The following is a 16,889-nucleotide window of genomic DNA, read 5'->3' on the forward strand; positions in this document are numbered from 1 at the left end:
AGCAAGATCAACAGTTTTTAAGGTGAATAAAGGTAAAATCAGAATTAGTCAAAAATGGACCTCAGTCAAATTGTTCCCCCAGATTCCTAAGGGTTAAAACAAAGAAAAGTCATCATAGTTAAATTTAAATTTTACTTTATTTACTGAGGAAAAATTTCAGGGAGCTATTTATTTAAGCTTTTATTCAATTTTATAAGAGATGCTTCTGAGTCTAGGAAATACATGCACTTCTGGAGCTATGATCTTCGATTTGTTTGATTAAATAAACATGCTTTAGGCATTTAAACAAAGTTCAGTGTTTGCATTATTAAAATTTTTTCACGCCAATTTTTACACTTTTACTGCAAATGAATATTGGCTCCAAATATCGGTTATCGGCCTCCTCTAACTAGTAATAATCGGTATCAGTCCTGAAAAACCCATATCGGTCGATCTCTAATATAAATCAGATGGAATGAATGAATGAAAAGGAGAAGGAAACACAGCGTCTGTCCATACAACCTGCTAAGTATTTGATGCTTTTTTATTTCTGCTTCTGTGAAACTATTTAGTCTCTTTGTTCCATCCGTCTCATTCACTCATTAGCCTAGAGAACTCACGCTATGCTCATAAACAAGAAGAAACATCTGACCCTCATCCAAATCAATACTGGAGCAGCTGTTCTGTGAATGAGGCAGTACAAGTAGTTTATCCAGTCTTGGCGTCTGTGTTTGACTAATGAGTGGTGATCAAACTTACAAGCTTCAGCCAAGAAGTTCTTTCATCATTAGAAAGTACTGGAAGAAGAACAAAATTGTAGTATTTAATTTCCACAAAAGATTTTTGGTCCCCAGGGACGGTTTTTCTGGTGTAAACATAGTACGATCAAGTTTGTTTTAATAGACATAATGCTATGTTATGGCTGAAGCTTCAACTTTCTACAGACTGGACCAGGACTGGTTTTAAAACTCATATTTGTTTGAATGCAAACATCTTAAATTGAGGTATTAGATGAGCAGACATATGTTCCTCTTCTGTGGATGAAAATGAAGCAACATGAATCCTCTCCATTAGCACATATTTAGAATAAATTAAGAAAACATATGCATGAAAATGAGGCATTATATTTTGAAGTTCTCACTTACAGCTCAGTTCAATCCGAATGAAATCCTTGATGCCCAGATTTTCCAGGAAAACCCCAGAGGATGAAGTGGTTTTAAAAAGAAAGGAAATATCTGCGTTAAGCTCTCCATGAAAGGTGGGGAAGTGAAGGTAGGACGTCTCCTTGTCAAAAAATGCGGCGTTCCAGAAGTTCTCTGAAAGATAAAAAAAACTCTCTTCTTAGATGCTGCATATCTTTCTTTTGTTGTCGTCTAATATAAAGTCATGTGAAACTTTTTTTCAGACTGAATATATCACTCTGCAACAAAGCTTATTAAAAGAAAACTCATTATGATGGCTGTATAATGAAAATTGTGTAGTAAACAAATGAACCAACTGCTCAGCTAATTAGCTAAGAACAAAGGCATAACTCCAGCTATGCTATCTCATTTATGTTGATTTATCTTGCGAGGCATTTATTTATTTACTCGTTAAACTGGATGCCAAAGTTGGAAGCAATTAAAGTAAGGTAAAATATATTACTTACATTAGTTCATTATATATTTTTGTATTAGCAGTTGTTATTAAAGAGCGTAATGGGAGTCATATAGTAGCTGGTGGCAGAATGTGATTTGTTATTTTTTAACAGGAGGCAAATGGCCAAATAGGAGCACCACTGTGCTCCCACACCACCAACCAACACACACCTACATTATGTACACCTCCTAAAGGACATTACTGCAGAATGACTTCAGCAAAACTGTGAAATTTTTAATTATACAAGGCTGTTTGGTCCAGTTATCTCCCTTTCCTCACTAATACAGTTGTTTTTTTCCAACTGCGTATTAAAGTAATGAGTAAATGCAACTTTAAATTTTATGCAATGGACATGCGTCAGAGTTTTCATGTTTTAAGGTTAACATAGCCCTAGGGATTTGTTCGTTTTTGCACAATGAACACTGCACACATTAGAAAAAAGACCACTGTATCCTAATATAACCAGTGAAAGTTACTTAGTGTACTAAGAGCTTCATTAGAAGGTAGCTGCACTCTGTTCATTATTGCTTTCTTAGTTCTCTTGGATGAGATGTGACACCTTCAAGATCCAAATAGTGAAGTCCAGTATTATAGATCTTAGGATTATCATGATCTGGAGGACTGGGAATCTGCAAAACTTGGTTACCAGCAATAAAACATAGACATTTCTGAAAATAACCATTAAATCTTTGCACCTCAGAAAATAACCAGCAAAACGAGTCAAATCAATGAGTAAAGGTTTGTGATCTTTCTGAAGTATGAATACTTTATATTAGGACTATTACTTTGGAAAAATGTAACTCTTGATATTACAATGATGATTATAAACTCACCATTAAGCTAATTACACATTTGGTTACACATTAGGGCAATTCTTTTGCTGGATATGGACATTGAGGATTTTAATCATCCTTACTTGTACAAATAGACAAAAGTTTAACGGCTTTATCCTGAATGCTATAGCTGTAGAAGCTGTGCTTTCCTTTACTGTCATTTCCTTACTAGCCACACTAGCTGCTCCACTTTCAGGTTACACTATCATCTACAGTAAAAACCACACACGTAGTCATGTCTCCTCTAAAAGATTTTGTTGCTGAGGTGTATTTTCAGCAGCACAGACGCTGCTGAATGATCACAGAAATGCCAAAGTAATATTCTAGGTGTACAAAAGGTAGCAGTGTGCCTCTGTGAGCCTCCTGCTTTTCCACAACTACTTGTCATTTTGATCATGAAGGTGATGCTTTATAGAGTATAATGGCCACACCACAGAACTGAATATTTATAGTGCATGGTTCAAAGAAAAGTATAGATCCAAGACAAAACTGACAGAAGAGTGCGACTGAGAGAAAAAGGCTCAATTACAAGTCTGTCTGCTACTTCAGCACCTTGGACTGATCGATGTACAGCACAGTGAGGCTGGTGGGAGCCATATATTCGAACCTGAACAAACCTCAGTCGAGCAAAGGATCAATGAGTCAGGCAGACTAGACTAAAACATTCAAATCTACCACCCTCTACCCTGTTCTGTCTGAGAGGAGGGATGGCAGGTAAACCAGAGGGTTGGCATCCCCCCCCTCATATTCCCTGCTGCCGTACTGTTCTGCTAATCATCTAATGTAATTCACTGCAGCCTATTTTTCCATTAACAAGTTAAATTGCATGAAGGATAGTGAATACAGGGATTCCTTTAATTCAGTTCACTGTGTGGTTGAATGAAAGCATCCAATTCAAACATCCTCAATATGTATAATATCAAAATTCTATAATACACATGGAGGAAAAAACAGAAGTGTCCACATTTGATTGAACTGCAGAGATGAACTGAGATGGACTTACCGTCTCCATGACATCGGAGGGGTCCCACCCTGTAGGCAGCCTCGGACCCTGGCCGCTGGATGTCACCCAGCACCAGAGACCTGACTGGGAGGGTGTCCTTATGGGTGAGCAGGCCGGAGTCATCAGTCCTGAGGGAGAACAATACAGGAGAGTGAGAGGGGAAAGAAGAGGTGGAAGTGAACACCAGAGGAAGAAGGAGGAGGAGGAGAGTAAGGAGAAAGGCATGAGGAAGAAGAAGGTGATGGAGGAGGAGGTGGGGAAAGTTAAGTGATCAGGCACACAGAGAAGTGGAAAACTTGCGCCCACCTGAACTCAAACTGCATGTGAAAAAGTGGGGCAGACTGTATTTAGATGAGCAGCACTCCGTCTCTCAGCTGCACCCATTTGCTCTCAGAGGTTCACTGCTAGATGTGCACATGGAGGAACTCATTTCAGCTGACACAACATGTGTGAAACAAGGTTTTGTGGAAGCGTTTTGTGAACGAACATAGGTTGAGCGACTCATTGGCACACAGAGAGAGAGAGAGAAAGACAGAGGAAGCTCTGTGGCGTTTCACATGCCAGCAGTCTACTTTTTTTGCTGCGAAATGTAGTCAAAAAATAAATCTAGGACTGTGGGCAAACACGGCAGCGGTGAATCTGATGAGATATTGACGGCAGGAGAAAGTCTATAAAACTAGAGTTGGATCTGCACACATTTAGGCTGAGAGATAATAGAAAGAAGGACCTTTGCCTATGCAGACTGTAGCAAGATTGGTTACAATATGGGAAAATGGGTCCTGCTGCAGAATTGGTCACAGAATTAGGGAAGGTGACCTAAATACTAAATTGCTTACAGGACGGATAAAAGGATTTAAATACAAGATTGGATAAAACATAGAGAGGGGCGTTCAAATATCTTGGGATTTGTCCCACGTCTCACAGCTCCCTCCAGTCCGGAGCGGCAGGATGTGACAGTAAACAACCCGATCACTGAATCACTTCATTGAAGAATCTCAGAGGCAATAGATAGATTTTCACAATTTATCTTACACATTCTTATCTTATGAGTCTTATATCTGTCCTGATTTGAAACATTGCAAAGCTGCAGCAAATCATGAGCTGTGTCTCCATGTAATTGTCAACCAGATATGAAAGAAACACCAAAAAAAAGACAAAATCGTCTTAGTCTGCTTTGAAGTGAATAAACAACCGCATGTAGCATCATCAGAAGGTGGCGGTACAGGCTACAACATGCATGGCCCTAATGAAAAGAGTAGAAGAAGCTGGAAATATAAACAGAAGATCATCTCATTTCCCTATTTTGAGCCTCCTCGTCTGCTCCGTCCTCCTGGAAATCGATCGGTGTGCCATCTTGAAGGACGTCTCAATAGCTAAAATGTATTTTGAGGAGACATAAGGATGGAGGAGCTGTGAGTGAGGATCCTAAGGTGTGTCACTGATGTGTCCTTTGAGGTCTTTATGACACCTGTGATGTGCAATAGAGGTGTAACACACAGTTGGAAGACACAAACTACGTCGGGAGCAGGACTGACAAATGTGTGCTGATTTCACTCATTCATACTGTATGTCCCTTGTCTATACTTCTATACTGCTCTTCAGTGTGTTTCACACCTCTTTTATATTTTCTAGCACATGCATGTTAAATTTGAATAAATGTGTGCCTTGCATAAATTCATCGCATTATGCATGTCGTGAACTGAATTAAACATAAATATATCCTGAAAGCTGTCATCAATAGAGTTATGAGCATCTGCCAGGCTGTAACAAAACACTGGACAGATAATGCAGCTGCACCACACGTCATGTTTAATTGATGCTGTTTTGAAACGACAGCTCTGTTTTAGTGATATAAGACCTTACTGTATACAGTTATACCCCATAATTGGAGTTACACCCTTTGTTTCGGGGTCAGGCTGAAAACTTTTTGAAGTACGCTCATATAAACAAGACAAAGGGTAACTGCTTAGACCAGTAAGTATTTAGGAATTGTTTTCATTTAGGCAAGTTGTAGTCATTCTTTCATGTTATTTGGTGTTGGCTAGATTTTAACTTATTTGTGAAGGTTTGTTAGAATTATGTCAATACTATTAAACTTTTCTAATCAACACTTTCAATTGTTCAAAAAAATACATTATTGAAACACATTCACTGACCTTATGGAAAAAAAGTTAAACCAAAATTAAATTGTAATTATTTACTTTAATGCAAATGCAGTTAAAGTATTTTTGTTTACAACAAAATGGCTACCTTCGTTTGAATCTCAGTCCTTGTAAACATGATTTGTTGTGTATAAAATGAGCATTTGAAGACAGAAAAACAAAAACACTTACAGGATTACAAAATCAGCAGGCTTCAAGTAATTGACAGGCCAGTATTCTGCTGTTGCCGTCTCTAGAGCTGCACTGCTAAAAAGGCATTGCATGTGTAATGTAAATCCTTCTGTGACACACCAGTACAAATTACTTGCAAATGTATGTTTAACGCTTGTTGTCCATGCTACATTATTAGTGAAGTCGTTGGTGTTTTGTATTATGATAGCTTAAAATTTGCAATTATATGGAAAATTCTGATTGGCTGGCACTTTTTTGCTCATAGCTATAAGATGCTGCCTTCCCCCATCCTCAGTAAGTTGTTTAATGTACAGTGTAAACAATGTGTGACTATCAGAGGTGATACTGCATTTTGAGCTATCCTGATATCAAAATAACTGCTTGTTGGCATAGTTTCCCCTCAACTGCATTCTTTATTTTCATGCAGAATATCAGGACTCCTTGTAATGCATTGCTGTTTCTTTATACATTAAGTATCTATCAGATTCTGCCAAACCTTACATTTTAATACAGAATTTACAGAGAGTGTTCAAATGATACTGGATTGATTAATGTTTCCTCCTTTGAAACGGCATTTAATCAGTGAATTCTGAAGACAGTCAGATAACAAGGTATGGTACCATTGGTCATAGTCGGCGTCGCAGTTGCAGTAGTGACTTGGATCCAGACAGCTGTCCTCCAGACCACAGGCACATTGCCGGCTGCCAGGCAGAGCGCCTCCCCAGTACGTATGGACCTGACCTGAACCCGGACCTCCGACCCACCAGCTGAATGGAGAACCCTCTGAAACATACGCACACATAGTTAACCGCTAGTTTTTTTCCATCCATCCATTATCAATATACCACTTAATCGTCATTAGGGTCACAGGGGGGTAGGACTCTATCCCAGCTGACTTGAAGGCAGGGTTCACCCTGGACAGGTCACTAGTCTTTTTCCCCCTTGGCAATAACAGATATATTGCAGAATAGAGATGAATTTCACATTATTGCTAAAACAGAAGTAAGACAATGAGTCCTATAAATATCCGGACAGCTGAATTATCACCTCATCTAGCAGGTTCTGTTCACGCATCTGTTCACACCTGACATCCGTATCAAATGTGAAGCAGGGAGTTTTTTTATTCCCCATTTCTATTTCTTGCACCTGTCTGTCAAACAAGACTCAATTCTTTTGAATTTCAGTAAAACCCAACACCTTTTCTTGGTCAGCCTTGACCAAGTATCACTGTCGTTTCCCTGATAAAACCAGACAGATAAGGAGCAGGTGCTCTCTAAAGACTTCTCTCTATCACAAGCATCCTGATAAGTGCAGGCTGTGTAGTGTACACAGTGGTGGTTCACAGGTTCAAACAACATGGGCTACTTTGTTTGATAAGAACACATAAGCACTGTTAAAGGTTAGGTTCTTCTAGTAGCTTGTGGCAAAATTCAGCTTGTAGGTGCCTCCACTGAACCATTTCCCACTGTAAACACGTTCTGCTTGTTGTGTATTTAATGCCTTATTTTTGACCTGAAACAAAAGCAGCTGCTGATTTATTCAAGAGATTAAGGTGTGGCGCAGAAAAATGTTTAGCGGCAGCAAAATGAGCAGCAGAAGATGCACAGTAGAAACGTAGATGATGTTTTGATTAGTTTCTAAATGAACTAAATCAGCAGTTCACATCACCATGCTCTGACTGCAGATATAGATCCCTCAGATGCACAGTAGTTTGCTTTGCACAGAACTTACCTGCTGCTATTTCCCTTTTAGCCACACTTTCTCCCACAGAAACACAATCAGAGGGCTTCACAATAACTTATATGTCAGATTTCTCCAAAATGTCTAATCTTAGCAACTATATTCAAAGTAAAATATCAAAAAGCTTTTCTTCACTAGTCCTTACCCAGTGTGTTGAGTAGGCGGGACTTCCTGCAGTGGTAGGACAGCTCCTGCTCACAGTGCTCCGACTGACTGATGATGGTGGTTAACTGCTCCTCTTCAGACGAGTAGTCAAAGTGGGCAAAGTGTTGGTTTCTCTCCGGAGAGGACTGAACTCTGGTCAGCTCTGTGTTATTGTGCTGGATCACAGTCCACGTCCTGTCCTCTGGTGGAGAGGCAGAGAGGCAGTGTGCAAATAGTAGTGGGGAGCCAGCAAACAAACAACAACCTGATAATCTGTATGAAATAAAATGAAATATATGTATCTGTGAGTACCTTACCTGTCATGTTGCAATAAATGAGCTGCGGTTTGACTGGTCCGCTGCCGTCCACGTCGATGTAATAATGTCCTGATGTGTTGCCTTTGTGTTTATACACCTCACATGACTGTTCATATGTTGCTGAGGAGGAAAACACAATCAGAGCATGTCAAATATTAGAAAGTTTTGAATTACTGATAAAAACAAAAATATGAGAAAAAAATACTGCATAAATGCTTATTGGTTTCAGAAGTCACAACCATCTACATTAGTGATGTGCATCCTGGCAAATAGCGCTACCAGCTGAGGCTTAACTTTAAAAAAAAACAAAACAGCAGTGATAGTCAAATTTAATTTACATGATGTAGCGAGTTTCATTCTTTCTAAAATTGGCAATTAAATGATACTAATCTGTAAAAAAAAAAACATTCTGAAAATAAAGTGATGCTGCATGGATTCCTATCAACATAAAGAGAAAACACTCTCAGTTGCATTAACTGCTTTGTCACAATGAATAAAACATTTATTTTCCCACCTGTTTCTGCTGTTGCAACACAATATTATGTGCTAATACAAACTCCGTACAAAAAGTCCTGTGCTTTACATACCATTCACCCAGGCACCTTCTTAAAGAGCACATATTATGTACATTTACAGGCTCATAGTTTTGTGTTTTGGGTCTACTTCATCATCTTTACATGCTTTAATATTTAAAAAACATGTTTTTCTCATAGTGTACATTATTCCAACACCTCTTCCCACGCTCAGTTTTTTGCTCCTGTCTCTTTAAGGCCCTCCTACTAGAAAGCCCGGTTTGCTGTGATTGGTCAAGTGGCCCAATGAAAGCCTGGTAACATTGGCTACATGCTGTAACCCCAGGTCTCTGAGTACAGGGATGGAACTTGAGAGGTGACTCTACTGACGAAATAATGGTGGATTGTGAGGAATCTGCAAATTTGTTGTATGACAACATACAAACTAGTTGCAGATGTTATGCAAATGCACTGATGTAGACAAGTAATGGAAGAAAAAGCAGTGATTAAAATGAGGTATTTCAAGCAGGTAGGGAGCAATGGTTTCTAAATCCCTTTGGCATGGACATTGAGCTTTTTAAGATTGCAGACCTTTACCATGCACAAAGAAACAGCTACATAATGCACTAAAGAAATATAGTCTTATGACTTGAGGTCGTGATGCCCACTCTTCACTAAACAAAGTACTTAAATGTAATTTGTGAACATTCCCCTTGTGCATCGCAATATACAAAACAATCATGTTTATCCAAATTTTAGCTCACAAAATTGTTACTATGATTTCCTCACCACTCAAGTCTGCCAAAAGTGCAGATTTTGTCTTTTTTTTTAGGATACAGTTATTTGGTTCCATATCTTAGTCAAACAGCATGTAGACAGAGAATTAGAGTTAAGATTTGATAAACACTGAGGATGCCTTGAGGATGAACAGCTTTAAGAACTACATTAGTGCTGTATTTGAAATAAATATAGAACAAATATCATGTAAATAAAAAAAGAACCGTTAACATCAGAGAGATGAACAGGTTATAAAAGGCATCAATCAACTAAAACGGTTATGTAACATTTAAAAAACTGTTGTGTGGAACAAAAATAGGTGAAAACAAATTATATAAAGCCCTCCTGTTATATAATGTTTGTTCTGTACAATACACACACCTCCACAAATGAACACACACTCTGGAGAGTTGTGGGAGTCCATCTATGAGCAGCAGAAGAAAGTTTTCCACATTGTACACATGTTTATTCTGCTTCTTGGCTTTTCTCAAGACACCGCCTTGATACTGCTCAAGAAAGGTTCTGACCCAAATATAACAATCAAACACAGAGGTGAGCAGTCAGTGTGTGTGTGTGTGTGTGTGTGTGTGTGTGTGTGTGTGTGTGTGTGTGTGTGTGTGTGAGAACCTGAATTGGCTCTGATCCAGCTCAAAGCGGATCACACCACCAGAGCGTAGAAAGATTCAATCAATGCTTGGCAGTGTAATCAAAGCCACCATCTCTTTAATTTCTCATTTGACTCACCTAAAACACTGTAGGCAGTCTGTAAGTTGAAATCCATTTATGTGGAAAGAACAGTCCGCCTCAGGACTCACCAGTCCTTTTCTCACTTGCTTTCTATCTCCCTCTTAACTCCAATCCTGACTTCTTCTTTACTTTTCTTTCCCCCAGCTCCTTCTATGTCTTTCCTGCCCTCTTTGTCATCTCTCTGTCATCTTTTCCAATAACACAGGGGACAGAGTTGAATAAATTTGCAGTTTGTTCTAAGAATAACAAGTCTTTTATTCTACTTCAAATGTTCTGACCTATATAACAATATTTAGACCTTATTAGATTTTAAAATATATAAAATCATCATAGCACAACTAATTCAGGGAAGAAAAGGAATTACTAGAAGAGTAACCCACTTAAAAATAACTTTAAAACTCTCTGTTGTACTTTGACTGTCTCTAGTTCTTTGGAATGAACATTTTTACAAACATGCATTGATCGAATTGTGCTCTAAGGTGTCAGATATTCTCTGAATCTGAAACCCCAGTGGTGGGTTAAAAAGGCTTATTAATCCGATTCAGATGCTGTAAAAACAGAAAGAATATCTGGATTTTCAGCTTTTGACAGATCTTGAACTATTCCTGTTCTGTCTGTAAACTTAATCAAATCTTACCTTAAAATTGTGATATTTCATCAAAATCACTATATTCTGTTTGCCTCATTTTATTAATATATATATAAATAATTTGTACCAGATGAAAAAAAAAAAAAAAAACTTCTGCCCTCCTCTGTGCGGCGCTGAAGCCTCTAGTGCCACAACTGGGAAAAATTCAGGAACTTTTCAATTGAACTGCAGACTGTGTTTAAACAGAGCAAATAGAAGAAAAGTAAGGAAACATATTAAGAACAAAAATTGTTTTTAAAAGTAGAATAATACCTATAGCATGTAAAGTTGATAATTTAGTACTTAAAGTAAGTAAAATAAATACTCTAATAAATTTAATCTCGTTTTATTCATTTGTTTTATGGACATGCAGCTGTGCCACACTGCATATCGGGAGTTCTCTCTACTTCTAGACATGGTTGTGCTGTTTCCATACAGGTACAGGATTTTATACTGCAGTGAAAAATGAACCCACAGTGAGTAAAAATGTGACAGGAGCAAAAACTGCCCAGAAACTGCTATAGTTCAAACAGGTTAAGGGCTAGATATTTGACTAGATGTTGCTTTACAAGTTCAAACTGAGGTATGTAGTATTATTTTGCCATAAAAGGGCAAAAATTGCACACTAATATTTCAGTACATTGTAATTCAAGTGGTCTGAGTGAAAACTAGACTTCTGCATCTCCTATTTCAGGTGTCAGAAGATCTAGTCTGTGACAGGAGATTTCAGCCAATCACAAGTGAGATGGTATAAACAGCAAACTTAATGGGGAGCAGGATGTGGTGGAACAATGGGTTAGATGGAGAAATTTCACTTGGTGTAATGGAGTTTAAATCTTGCATGAAGTCACAAATGAATGTTCACTTTTCGCTTTCATGTATATACTGTAAACATATTTTTATCCTTTCCTGATCTTTGCCTACTGCAGCTTTAACCATCCAATTAATGTGAAACATCGATTAAAAACCTAAAGCTCCCTGCAACATTAACATAATGTACTTAAACAATATGGGTCATCGAGCAGCACACCGTATGTATAATCTAGAAATCGCTCCAGTTGTCTTCATTAAAAAAGAAAGACCTTACTATTTTTAGTACCTGGAAATCTCGTACTTTTGCAATCTAAATATTAAGGAGGCAGAGAGAAGACGGAGTTCACAGCCGGGTACTGACGCTGTGCTTGATGCGTGCTCTTTGAAGTGAGAAGTGGGATAAAAATTGTGACTTTCATCTCCAGCAGGATGCCATCCCTTTGTTCTTTCTTCAGCTTTCCCTCGATGGATAAAGTGACACTTTGTTTCTGCATTATGTATTACTAACCAGGCTATTTTTGTTAAGAAGCAGCATATCAAATTTGGGCCAGACTTATCTACAAGTCTCCTCAGGCCTGCAGGTAATGTATAACTTTCAGTAAATACCCGTTTTATTTCTTAAAGCTTGTTTTGTACTAAAAGCATATTTAACGTAATTCTAAAGTACTTAATGTGTTTGGGGGAAAATGCACAAGAGTTGCTTTGATCATTGTTTTTGTGTATTTTATATTATGAGGTACTAACAAGTTTAGATGCATTTTTATTTCGTGCCTTTCTTTAAATCAGTTTTTCAAAAGAAATGTATTCAGTGTTTTTTTAATGTATTATGAATTTTCTTAAAGGATGAGAAAATTATCCTCATCAAGGGGAGGTATTTCTATTTAATAAGTGCTTCTTTCCTCTGCGATAAACTGCACCAGTTTGAGTGATGGGTGTTTGATTTCCACATAGATCTTTAGTTTATCATGTGCAGTGGGACTTGAGTGAAAAACAGCCTGTCAAGACTGCACACAAACACATATATATAATATGACATTAATATATTTATGTATTGTAAATGAACAAATGAAAAGAAGAAGATCACAGACAGTAGGTCATCTATTGGTGTCAGAAAACAAAAAAATACGACCTTTAAAGACTTCCAAAGTAAATGGCAGTCCAATTTAGTCAGCATAATGAAATACCTCCAATCTGTTTGGTGTATTCCCGATTGAACATGGCTAATTAAAGTTCTGAAACAATGCCGTAATAAAAAAACAGAGAATTAAATTAACTGTTGGGGGACATGGGGCTTCTGTGCTATTAAAGCAAGTAAAAAAAAAAACATTTGGAATTTTAACTTTATTTCCATACAGGGAGTAGCGTGAGTCAGATTTTTCTGACATGTCCATAAATCTCCTGTGACGGTTGAAATGTGAAAGGCAGAATAGGAAAGTATGTATTGGGGTATGCGCAGGTGTTTGGTTTCACATTTTGATGTACTGAATTGGTTTAAGATAATTGATTATATAAATAGTTGTTAAGGGTGAAACATGTGAGTTACTAATATAGCAGCGAACAACTGTCTGCTGTGTAGACACATAGTGAAGTAGTCACACTGAATATGTGTATGCTGTAATCTGAGCTTTTCTGTTTTGGCAGCCACTCTAGCCACCTGTGCATGTTAGTGCATGTGAGTCCCTTCCATTGAAACTATTGACCAAAGTGTAGCAGATAGAGTGGACAGAAGGGAAGACAGGTGAAGACAATGCTAAATAGGCTGATCACAACTCGTTTAACATTCAGTGAACTTTACAGTGCTAATATGGTTCAATGGTTGAAACTGGATTTTTTTTCTGTTGAATCTTGTGTACACAATCTTTCTGACTGTAAATGAAAGTAAAAGGTGGTGAGATGCCAGTGCTCTAGTGATCCACTGGTTGTGAATGTTGCATATAGCAGCTTTAAAGGTATTAAAAAAAAAAAAAGACTACCATGATGAATTTTAAGCCACGATGTGAAGATTCGAAACTCCAGACTGAATCAACCCCTGACCCTTTTTCTTTCAGCATACAACAACACAAGTCATAACATTAGGGGATATATTTAAAAAAAAATCGATTCACAACAAACTATCAATGCAAAATAGTGAATGAAAATTTTCTTGCCTTATTTATTTTGAAGCCGCTCTATTCACAGTTTATATGGGTTTCTAACAATGGGTCAACTGACTATGTAATGTAAGAACTGAAGTTCCCCTCAGTTTTGCAAACTCTTTTAGTATCTTTCAGCTGACTGTTTTGATTTTAGAACCAGACATTTTAAGGCTGTGGTTCAGTTTTGTGATTCTCATTAGTATTTGGAGTCACAGCAGACTTCTGCTTTCAGCATAAAAATTGAAAAACCCACTACAGCCTACCTCCTTGGCACGCACCAATCATTATACTGGCAGAGGTTGAGACTAGCTAGTGGTGAACATGGTGAAGCACCAAAACAGACTGAATAGATCCAGAAATACAAAACAAACTCTATATGATTTATAGTGCTGTCAAGTGTCTGCTAAATATGTAAATAGACAACTCTTTATTACCACATTGCCATTATCAACTTGATAATGAATTGTGCATGTTGTGTTCAGTTTGTTGTGACAAAAGCCCAAAAAAAATCAACTGTTAAAACTCTAAATAATAGAATTTAATGTAGTGTGTTTCTCAATGCCTATTATGTATAATTACAAGGCTTTACTTGGGGGAAAAAACACTGTTTTCATTATAATGATCAAAATATAAAGCCAGAATGAATAGTGTAAGTTCATCTTAATTTCTCCTTTTTAGGCTTCAGACATTTTCGACCTCCAGATGTGGCTGGACACTTACAGCTGTGGCAGGTGGCTCCTCTGTAGCCGCTGTTGGAGCAGTTGCAGTGGAAGGTGCTCCATGACTGAGTGCATCGACCACCATGCTCACAGTGGCTGGGGGAACACCTGTCAGACAGGCAGAGACACACAGGGAGAGACAAGCTTATTGTTTTTCAAAAGTTTTCTAAAAAGTTTCTCAAGGCTGTTGGTAGGAAAAAGAACCACAGGCCTTCAGCACATCTGACTGCTGTGATGAGGAGGTGTGTAGGAGGGCCCTGAATAAAAGCAGGTTTAAAAAGAAAAAAGAAAAGTCTCAGTCTATAAAAGAACATTTCAGAAGTTTTTCTTTTCATGTCAGGTGGAGCAGGTGCATGTTCTGAGGAGGTTTAAAGTGTCCCTTTGTTAGTATTGTTAAATATCATTCCATCATCCAGAAACAGAACTCCTGGACTCCTACTCAACGCATTTCTCAAACAATGAAGTCACATCTTATTGATAGATACTTTTTCATCATGATAAACCCAAACAGCACACAACCATAACAGCAAGACCATATTTTCCATGAAACACATTTGTGTTAGTGGTGTTGTGCCATTACAGATAGGAGCAGATCATTTACTGCCTTTAAGAATCTGCTGGTAAACAGTAATTTTGTGTAAGTTTAGCTGGGTCAAAGCTGAACTAAATAAACTATGGTTCAGGATTAATAAGTTAATTTTCATTTGCAGTCAATAGACTTGACTTACAACACACAAGAGCACTGCCCTAACAGTGATACTGTCCAATGAAGGGTATATTTTATATATTCTATAAAAAGCATTTTCAATCAGTCAGTTTTAAGTCTAACTTTTAGCTGTCTGTATGTGAAATCTAGAGGATGAAAAATAAAATCAAACTACAACAATCATTTTGTGGTCTGCCTTGACTCATGTAACACATGCAGAGAAGACTGAAACTTTTTAAGTTCATTGAGAAAAACAAAATAGAATCAAAGTCCTCATAAGTGTTGACATGTTTGGCTATTAAACTTTATTCTGATAAAACACAAAGTTAGAGTCATGACAATGCACATTTTTTCAAACACAAACGCTGCTGCAAAGAAGCTACAAACTCTAAAACGTGGGTATTTCACACACATCTTCAACACAAAAACATAGAAGACCTGTACACTGAACGGAATGAATCAAAGCAAAGGTAGGCTATATTTTTTGGCAACATTTTGCAAAACAAAAACATGTTTTCCTTCAGGATATTTCAGTGTACAGTATGTGGTCTTTGAGGAAACTAGACTTCTACAACTTCTCTTGGCTGTTTTCAGGCTTCAGAAAATTCTCATTAATCAGATGAAATAGTCTAGATAAGAAGAAAAGTACACACATGATGTGATGGCACAATGGGAGAGATGGAGGACTTTTACATGGGAGGTCTGGGTTTCAATCCACGCATGAATGTTGGCTTTTAGCTTGAAGCAAGAGCTGCAGGAGGAGGGCTGTATATTCTGGCTTTCATTGTTTGTGCTTTTTTCTTTTTGGTTTTTATAGATTTCTGCCCACTGCAGCTTTACCAATACACAGTCCATCTCTTAACATTAAGCACAGGAGTGTGTGTGTGTGAACTTGGCTGTCTAATTCTGATGCTCACTAAGTCAGATACTTTGGAGTATAGCACAGCAGCCAGAATCTTTACGCTGAATATATTTGCAAATAATTTAAGGAAGACTGAGATAGTTTTCAATCCCAAATCTGCAACCGCTAACCAGGATGCAGGAACCTGTCATTCTAAAAGTCAGGTTGATGTACTTGGGGGGTTTTCACAGAAAATATTCTAACTTGGACAGACCACGTCAAAGAAATCTGCTCTGATGTCCAACAGAGACCATGCTTTTTCCATAGGATTCAACAGCTCAGTTTGAATCAAAAGATATGTTCTCCTTTATCACACAGTAATTCAGAGGCTTCTACACCATGGAGCTTCAGCATGATTTAGCAGCCTGTCAGCGCAGGTAAAGGCCGACTCACACAGAGAGCCACGGAGGCCATGGGAGTCAAATAACACCCAGATCTCCAGACCACATATGAGGAAAAACATTCTCTCTCAGGCAAGAGAAATAGTTTGTGAATCTGTCTCATCATTCAGTGTGGATGCCTTCTCCTCCCTTCAGTACAGACATTACAGATACAAACACTAATGCACCCCTCAGTCCATTAAAGCTGTAAACAAACACACCAGGGGCTGACCATAGCAAAGATTGACTGATTGCAGTTGTTGTTATTGATGATAATGATTGTGTACTGTTCTGTGTGGTGAGCATGTGCCTGTGGGCAATAAATGGTAACATCAGCGGACAGTGCAAGCAGATTTATAAGCATTCTTGAGTGTTTTATCTTTTATTGAGAGATATACTGATAGTGGCAAACAGTGCAGGAGGAAATATGGACCCATTGAGAACATGTGTGTAGCTGTGAAATGATTTATAGGAAATGTGTTTTATATTTGTTGACTCTCAGGTGTAAAAACTTGGTCCACAGCAACATTTCTACCCACATCAATTTTAGTCAGGGGCTGTCAACACACACACAATCACACACG

The 16,889-nt window shown here is 38.0% G+C and overlaps 1 protein-coding gene across 1 annotated transcript in view; it reads right to left on the minus strand.

Moving 5' to 3' along the window:
* Positions 1-16,889, minus strand: part of LOC111571026 (contactin-associated protein-like 4) — a 144,429-nt gene that overhangs the window by 38,684 nt on the left and 88,856 nt on the right. Inside the window, exons 11-16 of the mRNA XM_023274077.3 lie at positions 14,320-14,426; positions 7,988-8,107; positions 7,672-7,872; positions 6,407-6,569; positions 3,454-3,581; positions 1,125-1,295 (exon numbers count right to left, since the gene is read on the minus strand). Coding sequence (XP_023129845.2) covers positions 1,125-1,295; positions 3,454-3,581; positions 6,407-6,569; positions 7,672-7,872; positions 7,988-8,107; positions 14,320-14,426 — 890 coding nt within the window. The remainder of the gene's footprint in view (positions 1-1,124; positions 1,296-3,453; positions 3,582-6,406; positions 6,570-7,671; positions 7,873-7,987; positions 8,108-14,319; positions 14,427-16,889) is intronic.

The sequence above is a fragment of the Amphiprion ocellaris genome, chromosome 2 (genome assembly GCF_022539595.1).
Source record: "Amphiprion ocellaris isolate individual 3 ecotype Okinawa chromosome 2, ASM2253959v1, whole genome shotgun sequence".
Classification (NCBI taxonomy): domain Eukaryota; kingdom Metazoa; phylum Chordata; class Actinopteri; family Pomacentridae; genus Amphiprion; species Amphiprion ocellaris.